Here is a 14,723-nt window from a genome sequence, read left to right on the forward strand (position 1 = left end):
AACGGTCCTTTGGGGATTCCTTGGAGGAGACGGATTCCCGCTCGGATGGAGCGGATGACCCCTCTGCAGCACGGATCTTTCGCTCAGAGGATTTGCCCAACCTGTTAATGCAGGCCATGAGCATTTTGAAGATTTCCTCTCCGGAGGACGTCTCTCCCTCAGCCCCTGTTGGCTCCGCCATTATGCTGGGGACGAAGCGCCCGCCTAGAACCTTCCACGTGCATGATGCCATGCACACCTTAATTTCGGCTCAATGGGATGGCCCCGGAAGCGAGCCTCAAAGTGGCTAGGGCTATGTCCCGCCTCTATCATTTGCCTGAAAGTGAACGTGAGGCCTTTGTTTGGCCTACCGTGGATTCTTTAATCACTGCGGTGACTAAGAAAACGGCGTTGCCGGTGGAAGGTGGCACGGCACTAAAGGACGCCCAAGACAGAAGATTGAAGCGGCTTTAAGGTCGTCCTTCGAGGCGGCTGCCTTAAGTTTGCAGGCCTCAGTTTGCGGCTCCTATGTGGCCAGGGCGTGCCTGACGTTGGTGCAGCGGGCTTCCCCCTCGGATCCTTCCTTGAGGGCTGACTGGCCGGCCCTGGAATCGAGCTTGGCTTATTTGGCAGACTTACTGTATGATGTCTTGAGAGCCTCGGCTAAAGGCATGGCTCAGACAGTCTCTGCGCGGCGCTGGCTTTGGCTGAAACATTGGTCTGCGGACCACGCCTCTAAGTCCCGCCTGGCTAAGTTGCCTTTTAAAGGCAAGCTGCTCTTTGGGGTCGAGCTGGACAAAATCGTGACCGATCTCGGCACGTCTAAGGGCAAGAGGTTACCAGAGGTCAGGGCTCGGGCCAGTGCTTGCCCCGGGATCTCCAGAGGACGGTTTCAAGAAGCCCGTCGGTACCGCCCGGGCAAGTCGGGCTCCTCTGCCCCCTCTTCCTTCAAAAGGAACTTCTCCCCCAAGCAGCATTCCTTTCGCAGAGACCGCCGTCCCGGAGGTGCGCCCTCCGGTCCTCCCCCAGGGTCTCGTACCCAATGACGGGGTCTTGGTCCATGACCCAGTGCAGATTGGAGGACGGCTGTCCTCGTTTCTGGGCGAGTGGACCAAAGTAACTTCAGACGCTTGGGTGCTGGAAGTCATCAGAGACGGCTACAAGCTAGAGTTCTGCCGACCCTTAAGAGACGGGTTTGTACTCTCTCCCTGCAAGTCTCCGGTCAAAGCTGTGGCAGTGCAGCAGACCTTGGACAACCTGATCCACCTGGGTGCGGTCGTTCCGGTGCCAGAAAATCAGATTGGCAAGGGACGTTACTCCATTTACTTTGTGGTACCAAAGAAAGGAGGTTCTGTCCGGCCTATCCTCGACCTCAAAGGGGTCAATCGGGCCTTGAAAGTGCGGCACTTTCGCATGGAGACTCTCCGCTCTGTTATAGCAGCAGTGAAGGCAGGAGAGTTCTTGGCTTCCTTGGACATCAAGGAAGCGTACCTGCATATTCCCATCTGGCCTCCTCATCAACGCTTTCTGCGTTTTGCAGTCCTGGGAAGACACTTCCAGTTCAGAGCCCTCCCTTTCGGGTTGGCTACTGCTCCGCGGACCTTTTCCAAAGTAATGGTGGTCATCGCGGCCTTCCTGCGAAAGGAAGGAGTACAGTCCATCCTTATCTGGACGACTGGTTGATCCGAGCCCCCTCTTATGCAGAGTGCGGCAAAGCTGTGGACCGGGTAGTTGCTCTTTTGAGCTCCCTGGGATGGATCATCAACTGGGAGAAGAGCCAGCTACGCCTGACTCAGTCCCTGGAGTATCTGGGAGTTCGATTCGACACCCAAGTGGGCAGAGTGTTCCTGCCAGACAATCGGATTGTCAAACTTCAGGCTCAGGTGGACCAGTTCCTAGTAGCCTCTCCTCTTCGGGCTTGGGACTATGTGCAGCTGTTGGGCTCTATGACGGCCACGATGGAAGTAGTGCCCTGGGCCAGGGCTCATATGAGACCACTACAACACTCTGCTGCAGCGCTGGACTCCGATGTCGGAGGATTATGCTGTGCGCCTTCCCTTGGACCCAGCAGTGCGCAAGGCGCTGAGCTGGTGGATGCAGACAGACAAGTTGTCTGCGGGAATGCCTCTGGTGACCCCGGAGTGGATTGTCGTCACGACGGACGCCTCTTTGTCGGGCTGGGGAGCCCACTGCTTGGGAAGGACAGCGCAGGGGCTCTGGTCTCCTGCAGAGGCAAAGTGGTCTATCAACTTCCTGGAACTCAGAGCCATTCGGTTGGCGCTTTTGGAGTTCATCCCGGTACTGGCGTTGAAGCCAGTACGGGTCCTGTCGGACAATGCCACGGCTGTGGCCTATGTCAACCGCCAGGGAGGTACCAAGAGCGTCCCTCTAGCCAAGGAGGCCATGAATCTATGCCAGTGGGCGGAAGCGAACCTGGAACAGCTGTCAGCGGCCCACATTGCCGGAGTCATGAATGTCAAGGCGGACTTTCTCAGTCGCCATACCTTGGAGCCCGGAGAGTGGCAGCTATCTGCTCAGGCGTTCTTGGACATCACGAAGCGCTGGGGCCAGCCGAGCCTAGATCTGATGGCGTCATCGGCCAATTGCCAAGTGCCGCGCTTTTTCAGCAGAGGACGGGACCCTCGATCCCTGGGAGTAGATGCTCTTCTCCAACAGTGGCCGACACAAGAGCTTCTCTATGTGTTCCCGCCCTGGCCCATGTTGGGCAGGGTGCTAGACCGTGTGGCAAAGCATCCGGGCCGGATAATCCTGGTGGGTCCGGATTGGCCCAGACGTCCCTGGTATGCGGACTTGATCAGGCTCTCAGTCGACGATCCTCTGCGGCTGCCAGTGGAGCAGGGCCTGTTACATCAGGGTCCCGTGGTGATGGAGGATCCCTCCCCCTTTGGTCTTACGGCCTGGCTATTGAGCGGCAGCGTCTGAGAAAGAAGGGCTTCTCAGACAAGGTCATCGCCACTATGCTGAGAGCGAGGAAGCGCTCTACTTCTACTGCTTACGCCAGGGTTTGGCGTATCTTTGCAGCGTGGTGTGAAGCAGGCTCACTTTCTCCCTTCACTGCTCCAATTTCTTCAGTGTTGGCGTTCCTGCAAGAAGGTCTGGAGAAAGGCCTGTCGCTCAGTTCCCTTAAAGTCCAGGTAGCGGCTCTGGCTTGCTTCAGGGGCCGCCTGAAGGGTGTTTCCCTGGCTTCGCAGCCAGATGTGGTGCGCTTTCTCAAGGGAGTTAATCACCTGCGCCCTCCTCTGCGCTCAGTGGTGCCTGCGTGGAATCTCAACCTGGTGCTAAGAGCCTTGCAGAAGCCGCCTTTTGAACCCTTGTCGAGGGCATCTCTGAAAGACCTGACGTTGAAAGCAGTCTTTTTGGTGGCTATCACTTCAGCCAGAAGAGTTTCCGAGCTCCAGGCACTCTCATGTCGAGAGCCTTTTCTGCAGTTCACTGAGGCAGGAGTGACTATTCGCACAGTGCCTTCCTTCCTGCCCAAGATTGTTTCTCGCTTCCATGTGAATCAGCAGCTCTGTCTCCCTTCCTTTCGTAGGGAGGACTACCCAGAGGAATACTCTGCTCTCAAATATCTGGATGTGAGACGAGTCATCATCAGATACTTGGAAGTGACCAATGATTTCCGGAAATCGGATCATCTGTTTGTCCTGTTTGCAGGTCCTCGTAAGGGTCTGCAGGCTGCTAAGCCTACAGTGGCAAGATGGGTCAAGGAAGCCATTGCAGCGGCTTATGTGGCCGCGGGGAAGGTGCCGCCTATCTAGCTGAAGGCTCACTCCACTAGAGCTCAGGCGGCCTCGATGGCAGAGGCCGGGTCCGTCTCCTTGGAAGAGATTTGCAAGGCGGCAACTTGGGCATCGGCCCATACCTTCTCCAGGCATTACCGCTTGACTGTGGCTGCTCGGGCGGAGGCCCGGTTCGGAGCTTCAGTGTTGCGGTCAGGGATTTCTATGTCCCGCCCTGGGTGAGTACTGCTTCGGTACATCCCACCAGTCTATGGATTGATCAGCATGATGATATGGAAGGTAAAATTATGTATCATACCTGATAATTTTCTTTCCATTAATCATAGCTGATCAATCCATAGCCCCTCTCAGATACAGTGGTGGAAATAAGTATTTGATCCGTTGCTGATTTTGTAAGTTTGCCCACTGACAAAGACATGAGCAGCCCATAATTGAAGGGTAGGTTATTGGTAACAGTGAGAGATAGGTCATCACAAATTAAATCCGGAAAATCACATTGTGGAAAGTATATGAATTTATTTGCATTCTGCAGAGGGAAATAAGTATTTGATCCCCCACCAACCAGTAAGAGATCTGGCCCCTACAGACCAGGTAGATGCTCCAAATCAACTCGTTACCTGCATGACAGACAGCTGTCGGCAATGGTCACCTGTATGAAAGACACCTGTCCACAGACTCAGTGAATCAGTCAGACTCTAACCTCTACAAAATGGCCAAGAGCAAGGAGCTGTCTAAGGATGTCAGGGACAAGATCATACACCTGCACAAGGCTGGAATGGGCTACAAAACCATCAGTAAGACGCTGGGCGAGAAGGAGACAACTGTTGGTGCCATAGTAAGAAAATGGAAGAAGTACAAAATGACTGTCAATCGACAAAGATCTGGGGCTCCACGCAAAATCTCACCTCGTGGGGTATCCTTGATCATGAGGAAGGTTAGAAATCAGCCTACAACTACAAGGGGGGAACTTGTCAATGATCTCAAGGCAGCTGGGACCACTGTCACCACGAAAACCATTGGTAACACATTACGACATAACGGATTGCAATCCTGCAGTGCCCGCAAGGTCCCCCTGCTCCGGAAGGCACATGTGACGGCCCGTCTGAAGTTTGCCAGTGAACACCTGGATGATGCCGAGAGTGATTGGGAGAAGGTGCTGTGGTCAGATGAGACAAAAATTGAGCTCTTTGGCATGAACTCAACTCGCCGTGTTTGGAGGAAGAGAAATGCTGCCTATGACCCAAAGAACACCGTCCCCACTGTCAAGCATGGAGGTGGAAATGTTATGTTTTGGGGGTGTTTCTCTGCTAAGGGCACAGGACTACTTCACCGCATCAATGGGAGAATGGATGGGGCCATGTACCGTACAATTCTGAGTGACAACCTCCTTCCCTCCGCCAGGGCCTTAAAAATGGGTCGTGGCTGGGTCTTCCAGCACGACAATGACCCAAAACATACAGCCAAGGCAACAAAGGAGTGGCTCAGGAAGAAGCACATTAGGGTCATGGAGTGGCCTAGCCAGTCACCAGACCTTAATCCCATTGAAAACTTATGGAGGGAGCTGAAGCTGCGAGTTGCCAAGCGACAGCCCAGAACTCTTAATGATTTAGAGATGATCTGCAAAGAGGAGTGGACCAAAATTCCTCCTGACATGTGTGCAAACCTCATCATCAACTACAGAAGACGTCTGACCGCTGTGCTTGCCAACAAGGGTTTTGCCACCAAGTATTAGGTCTTGTTTGCCAGAGGGATTAAATACTTATTTCCCTCTGCAGAATGCAAATAAATTCATATACTTTCCACAATGTGATTTTCCGGATTTAATTTGTGATGTGCTATCTCTCACTGTTACCAATAACCTACCCTTCAATTATGGGCTGCTCATGTCTTTGTCAGTGGGCAAACTTACAAAATCAGCAAGGGATCAAATACTTATTTCCACCACTGTATCTGTATTGTTTATATTCTGGTTACATTTCAGGTTCAAGTTTAGTCTTCAGTTCCTGTTCAGGAGGACTTCGTGTTCAAGTTTTTCAATGAATTCTTCATGAGACGAATTTGTGTTACAGTGAGCTGCTGCATTCCTCTCCCCTCCGTTTTACGGGGCTGGATTGAGACTTAAATTCTGCCGGCGCTCCCTCCCGCTTCGTGCGGCAGTAGGGCAGCTTTGTACCCCTCCCGCTTCGGCGGTGTTAGGGTCAGTCAGCTCCTCCCGCGGTTGCGGTTGCAGGATAAGCCAGATCCCCCCGCATCGGCGGGTGTGGTGTCCCTCCCCCGCTCCGCGGGGATGAGCTGGACGGATTCCCCTCCCCCACTTCTGTGGGTTAATTCCCCTCCCCCGTTTCGGCGGTGGTGAGCTGGGCAGAGTGTCCCTTTGTGGGTGTAATTCTCTAAGTGCTGAGTCCTGCGGATGGAGCTTGGATATCGACATACTGAGGAGTTTCCGGCAGCACATGACCACATATAGGGAGGCAAAAGGATTGCTCTCTATCTCCACCTGCTGGTAGATGGACACAACCCACCAGTCTATGGATTGATCAGCTATGATTAATGGAAAGAAAATTATCAGGTATGATACATAATTTTACCTTTTTTTCTACAAACCTTTGGATTGATTTTTAAGCTTTGTAACTGAATCGATATGAAAGTTCTGGTTCAAACGTAATTTGAGATGGTCCACTTTCCAGTCGATTCATGCTTTCCCTGAAGTTCATTTGTTAAAGCTCCTGCTTTCAAGCACATTTTGCAAATGACATCATCCGTCTCAGAGTAGTTAAAAATTTCTCCAATAAGCATATGCTGTCTTGCGCCATACGGTAAGTCCGTTTTAACAAAACATTCCATCAACCATTTTGTTTTAAACCCCAAACACCGTTTCATATTGGTTCCAAATGGAGGCAGATGAGGCAGGCAAGGCTGACAGGGGTCACAGCAGCAAGGTTGGCAGGCAATGCTGACAGGGTTTAAAGCAGGCAGGTCTGAAGTCGGGCAAGGCATTGAGGCAGGCTCAGGCAGGGAACAGGCAAACAAGGCTGACATGGATCGCGGCAGGCAATGCTGACAGTGTTCAAAGCAGGCAATACTATAGTCAGGCAAGCAGAGCCTTCCTTAAATAGGCCCCAACCTCGAAGCGCAGGCGTCCCTTGTGGGTCCAGTGCTTACTTAATAGAAGTTCCTTTGCATGCTTGCATACGCGTACCTGGAAGCTGGCGGCGGTTGATGCTGTAGAGATGTGGACCACCACCCCAAGGAACGTTGTGGGATCCAACAGAAAGGTTTGTTCGGGTGTCCTGACTTGTGAGGCACGTCGGGAGAGGGACAGAGACATTTGCGAGCTACTGTGTAAACACAATGAGCGACACTCCTGGTATGTATAAGCAATTGCTCACACGTTCACCTTAGAGGGAACACTGCCCAGGAGCAGGAACCAGACCTGGCTGCTGGAGGAGGCAGTTTGTCTCTGATGATGGCATTTCAAATTCAGATCCAGAGGCCTCCATATTTACCCTGGAATCAATCTGGACAGCAGTGCCTGCGTTAGGTAAGGCAGTTTCTGTTCAGGTTGTAGCTATAAATGCTAATATTCAAACCAATTCAAGTAATATAGTCTCTGTTCAGAAGCAGATATCTCATGATGGTTATAGTGAACCGATTAAGAATTAATAACTGACTTCAACTTTGATGAAAGAGAAGACCTTGTTAAGGCATAAGGATGAACATTTGGAAAATGTGGTAAGGTTTTAAAACCTCCATGTGATAAATTTTCCTAAATCTGCACTTACATCAGCTAGAGAGATGTTTTTATCGGTATCTTAAGGAAATTCTGTTGATACCATAAGAAGCTATACCTCCTATCACCCGAGTCTATTATCTACCCACTACAAAAAAAAGAACCTTCATAATCTCAACTCCAGATCTTGAATGTTCTAAATGTTTGATATTTGGGGGACCTCAGAGACAGAGTTGGTGGTTAAACTAACTTCGGTGGTCTGTTTGGCATAGCTTCCATAATTCTTCTTTTTTCTTTTTTTTTAAAGAAAAGGGATGCATCCTTTTTGGTTTTCCATGTCAGAATGTTTTCTGATCTGACCAAGGAGACCCAGGAAAGAAGTTTTCTGATACTTAAACCAGCTGTTTTCCAAATGGGAGCCCTTTTCTTTTTAAAATATCTATGTAAATATATGGAAGTCAGTCAAATGTCTTCTTTGAACCTTTTGAACTGCTTTCCTGAGCAGCAAGAAGATGGACTTTAGTTCTTCAGTTAGACTAGCCACAATGGATCCGCAGTAACAGTAATTACTAGAGTGTCCTATGCTGTTAGCTTACTTCAGTGAATTATATTGGATTACTTGTGATTTTCTACTTGCTCTCTTTCCCGCATTGTCATGGACTTGAAAAGATAGCATGCGTCTATAATGGTTAATTTTGGCTTTTTTTGGTTTATTATTGACATTACAATATAATGTAAGCCACATTGAGCCTGCAAATAGGTGGGAAAATGTGGGGTACAAATGCAGCAAATAAATAAATAAATTACAAACAAGAAAAAGAATGAAGAAGTAGTGCATATGTTTTACCATTACTACATAAGAAATCAATGTGAGAAGTCCCTCCACACTCCAGACTAAAACAAGCTCTTACCTACTATTTTAGAAAAACTCAAGGTCTTCACAGCTGTTCACCTTCTTTGATCCCAGTAAACTTGGAGGGGCATAATCGAACACGAACGCCCATCTCCATGGGCATCTCTCCAAGAACGGGTATGTGAAGGGGCAGGACAAACCGTATTTTCGAAAAAATGGGCGTCCATCTTTTTTCCGATAATACGGTTTGTGCCAGCCAAATGCATCGGATTTGTGCGGATTTGAGCTGGGCGGTATCGTTTTTCAGCGATAATGGAAACCGAAGGCGCCCAGCTCAAAAATGAACAAATCCAAGGCATTGGGTCGTGGGAGGGGCCAGGATTTGTAGTGCACTGGTCCCCCTCACATGCCAGGACACCAACTGGGCACCCTAGGGGGCACTTGTAACAATTAAAAAAAAAAGTTAACTACCTCTGAAGTCCATAGCTCCCTTCCCTTGGTTGCTGAGCGCCCCAAATCCCCCCCAAAACCCACTCCCCACAACTCTACACCATTACCATAGCACTTATGGCTGAAGGGGGGCACCTAGATGTGGGTACAGTGGGTTTTGGGGGCAGTTTGGAGGGCTCCCATTTACCACCACACGTGTAACAGGTAGGGGGATGGGCCTGGGTCCACCTGCCTGAAGTCCACTGCACCCACTAACAACTGCTCCAGGGACCTGCATACTGCTGTGATGGAGCTGGGTATGGCATTTGAGGCTGGCGCATACAGGCTGAGAAAAAAAAAGATTTTAAAGTTGTTTTTTTTGGGTGGGAGGGGGTTAATGACCACTGGGGGAGTCAGGGGTGGTCATCCCCGATTCCCTCCGGTGGTCATCTGGTCATTTAGGGCACTTTTTTGGGACTTGTTTGCGGGAAAAAAAAGGGTCCAAAAAAAGTGACCCAAATTCGCGGTAAAAACGCCTTTCTTTTTTCAGTTATCGGCCGAGGACGCCCATCTCTCCTCAGCCGATTACCACGCCCCAGTCACACCTTCACCACGCCTCCGACACGCCCCTGTCAACTTTGGCCATTTCCGCGACAGATTGCAGTTGAAGACGCCCAAAATCGTCTTTCGATTATACCGATTTTGGTGCCCACGGGAGAAAGATGCCCATCTCCCGATTTGGGTCGAAATATGGGCAACTTTCTCTTTCGAAAATAAGGCAGACGGTATTCCAGTTGCAAAGTGTATACTAACTGATTAGTGTTCTGTGTTAAGCATTGTAATGAACAGACTGGGATTCCTTTAGTCAATATAGTTGAGCCGCATCAGAGGAGTCACTTATATTATTACTTTGCTTTTTTGCTGTTTGTTATTTTTATCTTTATCCTCAGTTTGTATAATTGTTCTTCTTGTAATGTAGCTTGCATTGCAGACTTATGTAAGCCACTTTGAGCCTGCGATCAGTGGGAAAATGTGGGATATAAATATTAATAATAAATAAATAAATTATAGTAGCTGTTAGAATCTTCTTTACCAAAAAGCTTATAAAAACAGTTATTGGTACCCCACTTCATCTCTTTACATCACACAACTGCCTGGGCCAATCTTCAGTAGCAGACAGTGCTTTTTTTTTTTTTTTCAGTCAAGCACAACTACTACTTATTTCTGTAGCACTACTAGAGGTATATAGCACTGTACACATTATAGGGATATAAGGCCAGAGCCAGACAGATTTCTACAGTCTATGTCACAGAAACAACAGAGAGAGAGCATAATCAGGTGTCTACTATCACGTTCATTGTTGATTTAATCTTGAATTGAAAATGAATGTGACTGTTGGGCAGACTGGATGGACCATTCAGGTCTTTATCTGCAGTCACTTACTCTGTTACTATATTCAGGTACTTTCTCTGTCCCTAGTGGGTTCACTATCTAAGGTGTGTTTTGTACCTGGGGCATTAGAGGATTAAATGACTTGCTCAGGATCAGAAGGAGCTGCAGTGGGAATTGAACCCAGTTCCCCAGGATCTCAGCATGCTGCACTAACCATTAGCCTCCTACTCCACAAAACTGACCTGAGAACAGGGTTCATAGAGCAATATTTCTATCATCATCTGATCACTCCTCAAAAACGGAAACGGGGACTGTAGATTGGACAGATCCTTTGCTTAAGAGTCACCCACTTGTATGCCTAATTCAGTATGCTGCTTTTCGGTGGGAAAAACAAACAAAATTGATCCTGCTGGCTATGGAGGAACACCTAGTATGGGTAAACAATCAGGCACACAACCCTGCCACCTTCCTGAGAGGTATACGTCTCCTTGAACTGAGGAACTTAAATAAGGGAATTTGAGTACACTACTTTGTGCAGGTAGGGTCTTGCATGCTCTGAACTTCCCACTTATTCTGAACTCCTAAGAGCTGTATGGTAATCACCCACTACTATGCCAGCTGTTTACCAGTAATCTGTATTTTTAAAAACATGCAGATAGCCTTCACTGTAGTTAAATTGAACCATTGCTTCAATAGTACATATATGCATGACAGAAAGACTGCTTGCCTGTAACATGTGATATGTAGCAGCATCCATGGTCAGCACAAACCTCTCTGGAGCATATTAGCAGCTGCTTGATCAATGGTATGTTTGGAAGGTGTTGCAGTATTATGCACTAGTGTTAGAATTATGTTTTTTTGTGACTTTACATTTTCTGATATGTGGTGGTGGTTTGTTCCAGATTTTGGTACCAGCTGGCTTATTAACAGAATGTTCCTTCTCTTTTTATACAGTGCTATTATGACTGGTTCCTACAACAATTTTTTCAGAATGTTTGATAGATCTACACGGCGGGATATTACATTGGAAGCATCAAGGGAGAGTAGCAAACCACGTGCCATCTTAAAGCCACGCAAAGTCTGTACAGGTGGTAAGAGGAAGAAAGATGAAATAAGTGTCGACAGTCTAGACTTCAACAAGAAGATCCTACATACAGCATGGCACCCTAAAGAGAACATCATTGCTGTAGCTGCCACCAATAACTTGTATATATTCCAGGACAAAGTTAACTAAAGACTTAATTGAGGACAAAGTCTTGTTCTTGCATAATAAGTCTACTTGTTTATCTATAAAAGAAAAAGGCTCTGTTGTCCTCCCACTAAAGAACATTGATGCACTTATCTTTATAGAAAAAGGAGACATGCTGGCCTGGTTTTGAGTTCGTGGTATAGTTCTGCCTTCAGTGAGGAGGGGGCATACATTTGTTTTCTGAGTGAAAGCCCACTTGAAGCAGAATTGATGGACAGTGCTCAATAGAGGCCAATACTCAAAATGTATTTATTTAAGTCTGAGCCTTCTTTTCCAGTTTATAGACCAAAAATTTAACACCTGAGGAAAAATTGTCATCAAACACGTAATTCCTCTTTCTTTGTCTGTCTTTCTCTGCTGTAATATTTGGGCCTTTCAAAACATATATTGTGCTTTATGCCTGTAAACATTCCTTCTCTGACCTTTATCTAGGCTTAGGTGTTTTTACCTTTGAGCACTTAGATAGGTCTTGAGTTGGTTCATTAGCAGGTTTTTCATGTATATTTACTCACTGACTGTATCTATACGCGCACCCTCTGGTGTAAACCACTTAATAAAAAAAACAAGCTATAAAAGGTGTTTTTAAATCTGGAAGTATGTATTCAGTCTTTTCTTTTTCTTTTATTGCATGTATAGAGATTGTGCAAAATGATTCTGATGGAAAAGATTAACAAAGGTTTATCCCAAATCATCAATTTTGGCAGCATGGTAAACATTTTTATATCGTATGAAATACTCCAAACTCCTGAACTTATTTCAAACAGAACTGCCATTTAGTTTATGTTGTGTGTTTGTTTTCCTGTAAAAATACTTTATATAATGCAGAACTAGAAAATTTTGAGAAGGTGATATAAAGACATCTTCTGCCTTACTGGTAAGAAACCACCTTGGAAAGAAGGGAAAATGCAGCAAAACTTTTGTTGTAAAACTGAATTCCGTTTTTAACAGCCAAGTAACATGTTTGACACAGTGACAAACCTGATATGCATTATTTTTTACCTTTTTTAAGTTTTTTTGTTTGGGGGGTTTTTTGTTTTTATGAAAAATGTTTAATATTTGGTGTAAAGGAATATATGCATGGTGAGTTTAACATTACAATTAAAGAAAGCAATTAATTTTAACTTGATTATGCCAAACAATTAGCACAACTTAACTATTAATCTAACCCATTGACACCAGTAGTCAGGATTTCCTGACACTATATACTAATAGAGTGCATTTGTGGCAGCAGCTGTGGATCTGCTGGTGCCATGTGGTTATTGAATTTATTGAAGATGAAGTCTTTCTGCTTCCCTGGTGATATGTAGAAGTATTTCTTACACTCCATTGTTGTTAAATTGAAGGTATGCTATTATGATTGCTAAACTTGAGAAGGATGTGCAAGAATAAAATGTGTTGCTCTCCCTCCTCCGCCTTCTAAATTAATGTCCATAGAGTGCCACTCATGTTCAGAATAAACTAGCAAATCTCTAGTGTTCTAAAACTTGCAATTTTTCTCTTATACTGTATATTGGTTGTGACACTATCTGCAGATCCTGAATTGTGGAACTTCTTGGTCAATTTTAAGTATAAAATTGACCTTGTTCCTGAAATACATATTAGTACTAATAATACAATGGGATTGTATATACTTGTTCAATTATTTTGACCAAAAAGTTTAATAAATTTTAAATGTGTTTAACTGAATTTACACTGTGTATTTTGACATATTATTTGTAACATTTGTATCTCAAACTTTAGCTTTCCTATTTTTCAGTTTTATTAAGCTAGCAAAAATAATATAATCTTCACTAGTTAATAACTAAGTATTCCAAGTTTTCTATGGGAGGGGGGTTATAGGAAAATGCAGATAAATACTAACAAAATTGAAATTATTCTGTGTGGTTAGACATTAAGGGCCCCATTTATCAAGCTGTGGCAAAAAGGGTTTTCCACATGCGCTGAGGCCCCCTTTTACCGCAACGGGTAAAAAGGAGGTTTCTCTTTTCTACAGGAAATGGCCGTGCGGCAAGTAAAGCACTTGCTGCATGGCCATTTAGGGGAGAGCCAGGGCTCCCGCGCTAACCTGACAGTAACCAGTCTGCTGCGGTAGCCCAGCGGTACTTCCTGTTTAGTGAGCGGTAAGCCTATTGCTTAGACAGATACAGATTCTTTTAGTACATCAGACCTTTAGTTATTTCCCATTTTGGGCTAGTTTTATCATGGTGCACAACTGTCACCAATACATGTTTTATTTATTTAGTTCTAAAAATTTATAGACTGCATGATGTATGATTTTCAGCGGTTTACAAACTAGCATACATAATATAATACATACAAAACAAAAAAATCACATCATCAAACATGGGAATCACTTCAACAATAAATACTTCATCCCTTGTCAAATCACAACATTAAATGCAATTTGAAATAGGTTTTCAGTGATTTTTTTTTTTTTTTTAACTGAGCTACATTCCTTATTGCTACACAGTAAGAGGTAGACTGTTCAATACTTTTGGACTGGCAGTGCAAAAAATGAAGCTCTATACTCTTCTAAATTAACCAGAATGAAGGCACATCTAATATGTTTTCTGAAGCTGATCTCAACAGTCTAATTGACTGATGTAAGTATAATGTAGCAGCAATCACACAAGGCATTAAGGGCCTCTTTTACTAAACTGCACTAGCAATTCCCAGCATGGCAAATGTGTGTGAATTGCTAGCACGGTTTAGTAAAAAAGGACCTAAATCCATTAACACCTTAAACACTAATAATGAAATTTTATATTCAATATTCTAAAGGCAGTCAGTGAGGTCTCGTTAATGCAGAAGAAATTTGGTTGTATTTTGATAAACTACACAAAAGCCTGGCAGTCACACTGTGTGCCAAATAAATCCCTAAGATTTTTTTTTGTGTAATCCTGCTTAACAAACTTTTACCATAATCAAAGTAAATAAAGGTGGGCTAGTTGATGTAGTGTATCTAGATTTTCAGAAAGCTTTTGACAAAGTTCCTGATGAGACACTCCTGAGAAAATTAAAAAGTCAAGATTAGAGACAAAGTCCTTTGGATTAGGAATTGGTTATTGGCCAGCAAACAGAGGGTAGGGTTAAATGGCCATTTGTCTCAATGGAGGAGGGTAAACAGTGGAGTTTCACAGGGATCTGTACTGGGACCGGTGCTATTTAACATATTTATAAATGATTTGGAAAATGGAACAACAAGTGAGGTGATTAAATTTGCAGATGACACACAACTATTCAAAGTTAAACGTGGATTGTGAAAAATTGCAGGAAGACCTTAGGAAATTGGAAGACTGGGCATCCAAATGGCAGATGAAATTTAATGTG

The 14,723-nt window shown here is 45.5% G+C and overlaps 1 protein-coding gene across 2 annotated transcripts in view; it reads left to right on the forward strand.

The window, feature by feature from the left end:
* PPP2R2D (protein phosphatase 2 regulatory subunit Bdelta) overlaps window positions 1–13,079 on the forward strand; it is a 189,093-nt gene extending 176,014 nt beyond the window's left edge. For both annotated transcript variants that reach the window (XM_030202971.1, XM_030202972.1), the window contains one exon: window positions 11,099–13,079. In XM_030202971.1, coding sequence (XP_030058831.1) covers window positions 11,099–11,378 — 280 coding nt within the window. In that variant the 3' untranslated portion in view covers window positions 11,379–13,079. The remainder of the gene's footprint in view (window positions 1–11,098) is intronic.
* Window positions 13,080–14,723: the final 1,644 nt, after the last annotated feature.

This window comes from Microcaecilia unicolor, chromosome 5, assembly GCF_901765095.1.
Source record: "Microcaecilia unicolor chromosome 5, aMicUni1.1, whole genome shotgun sequence".
In the NCBI taxonomy this organism is placed as follows: Eukaryota; Metazoa; Chordata; class Amphibia; order Gymnophiona; family Siphonopidae; genus Microcaecilia; species Microcaecilia unicolor.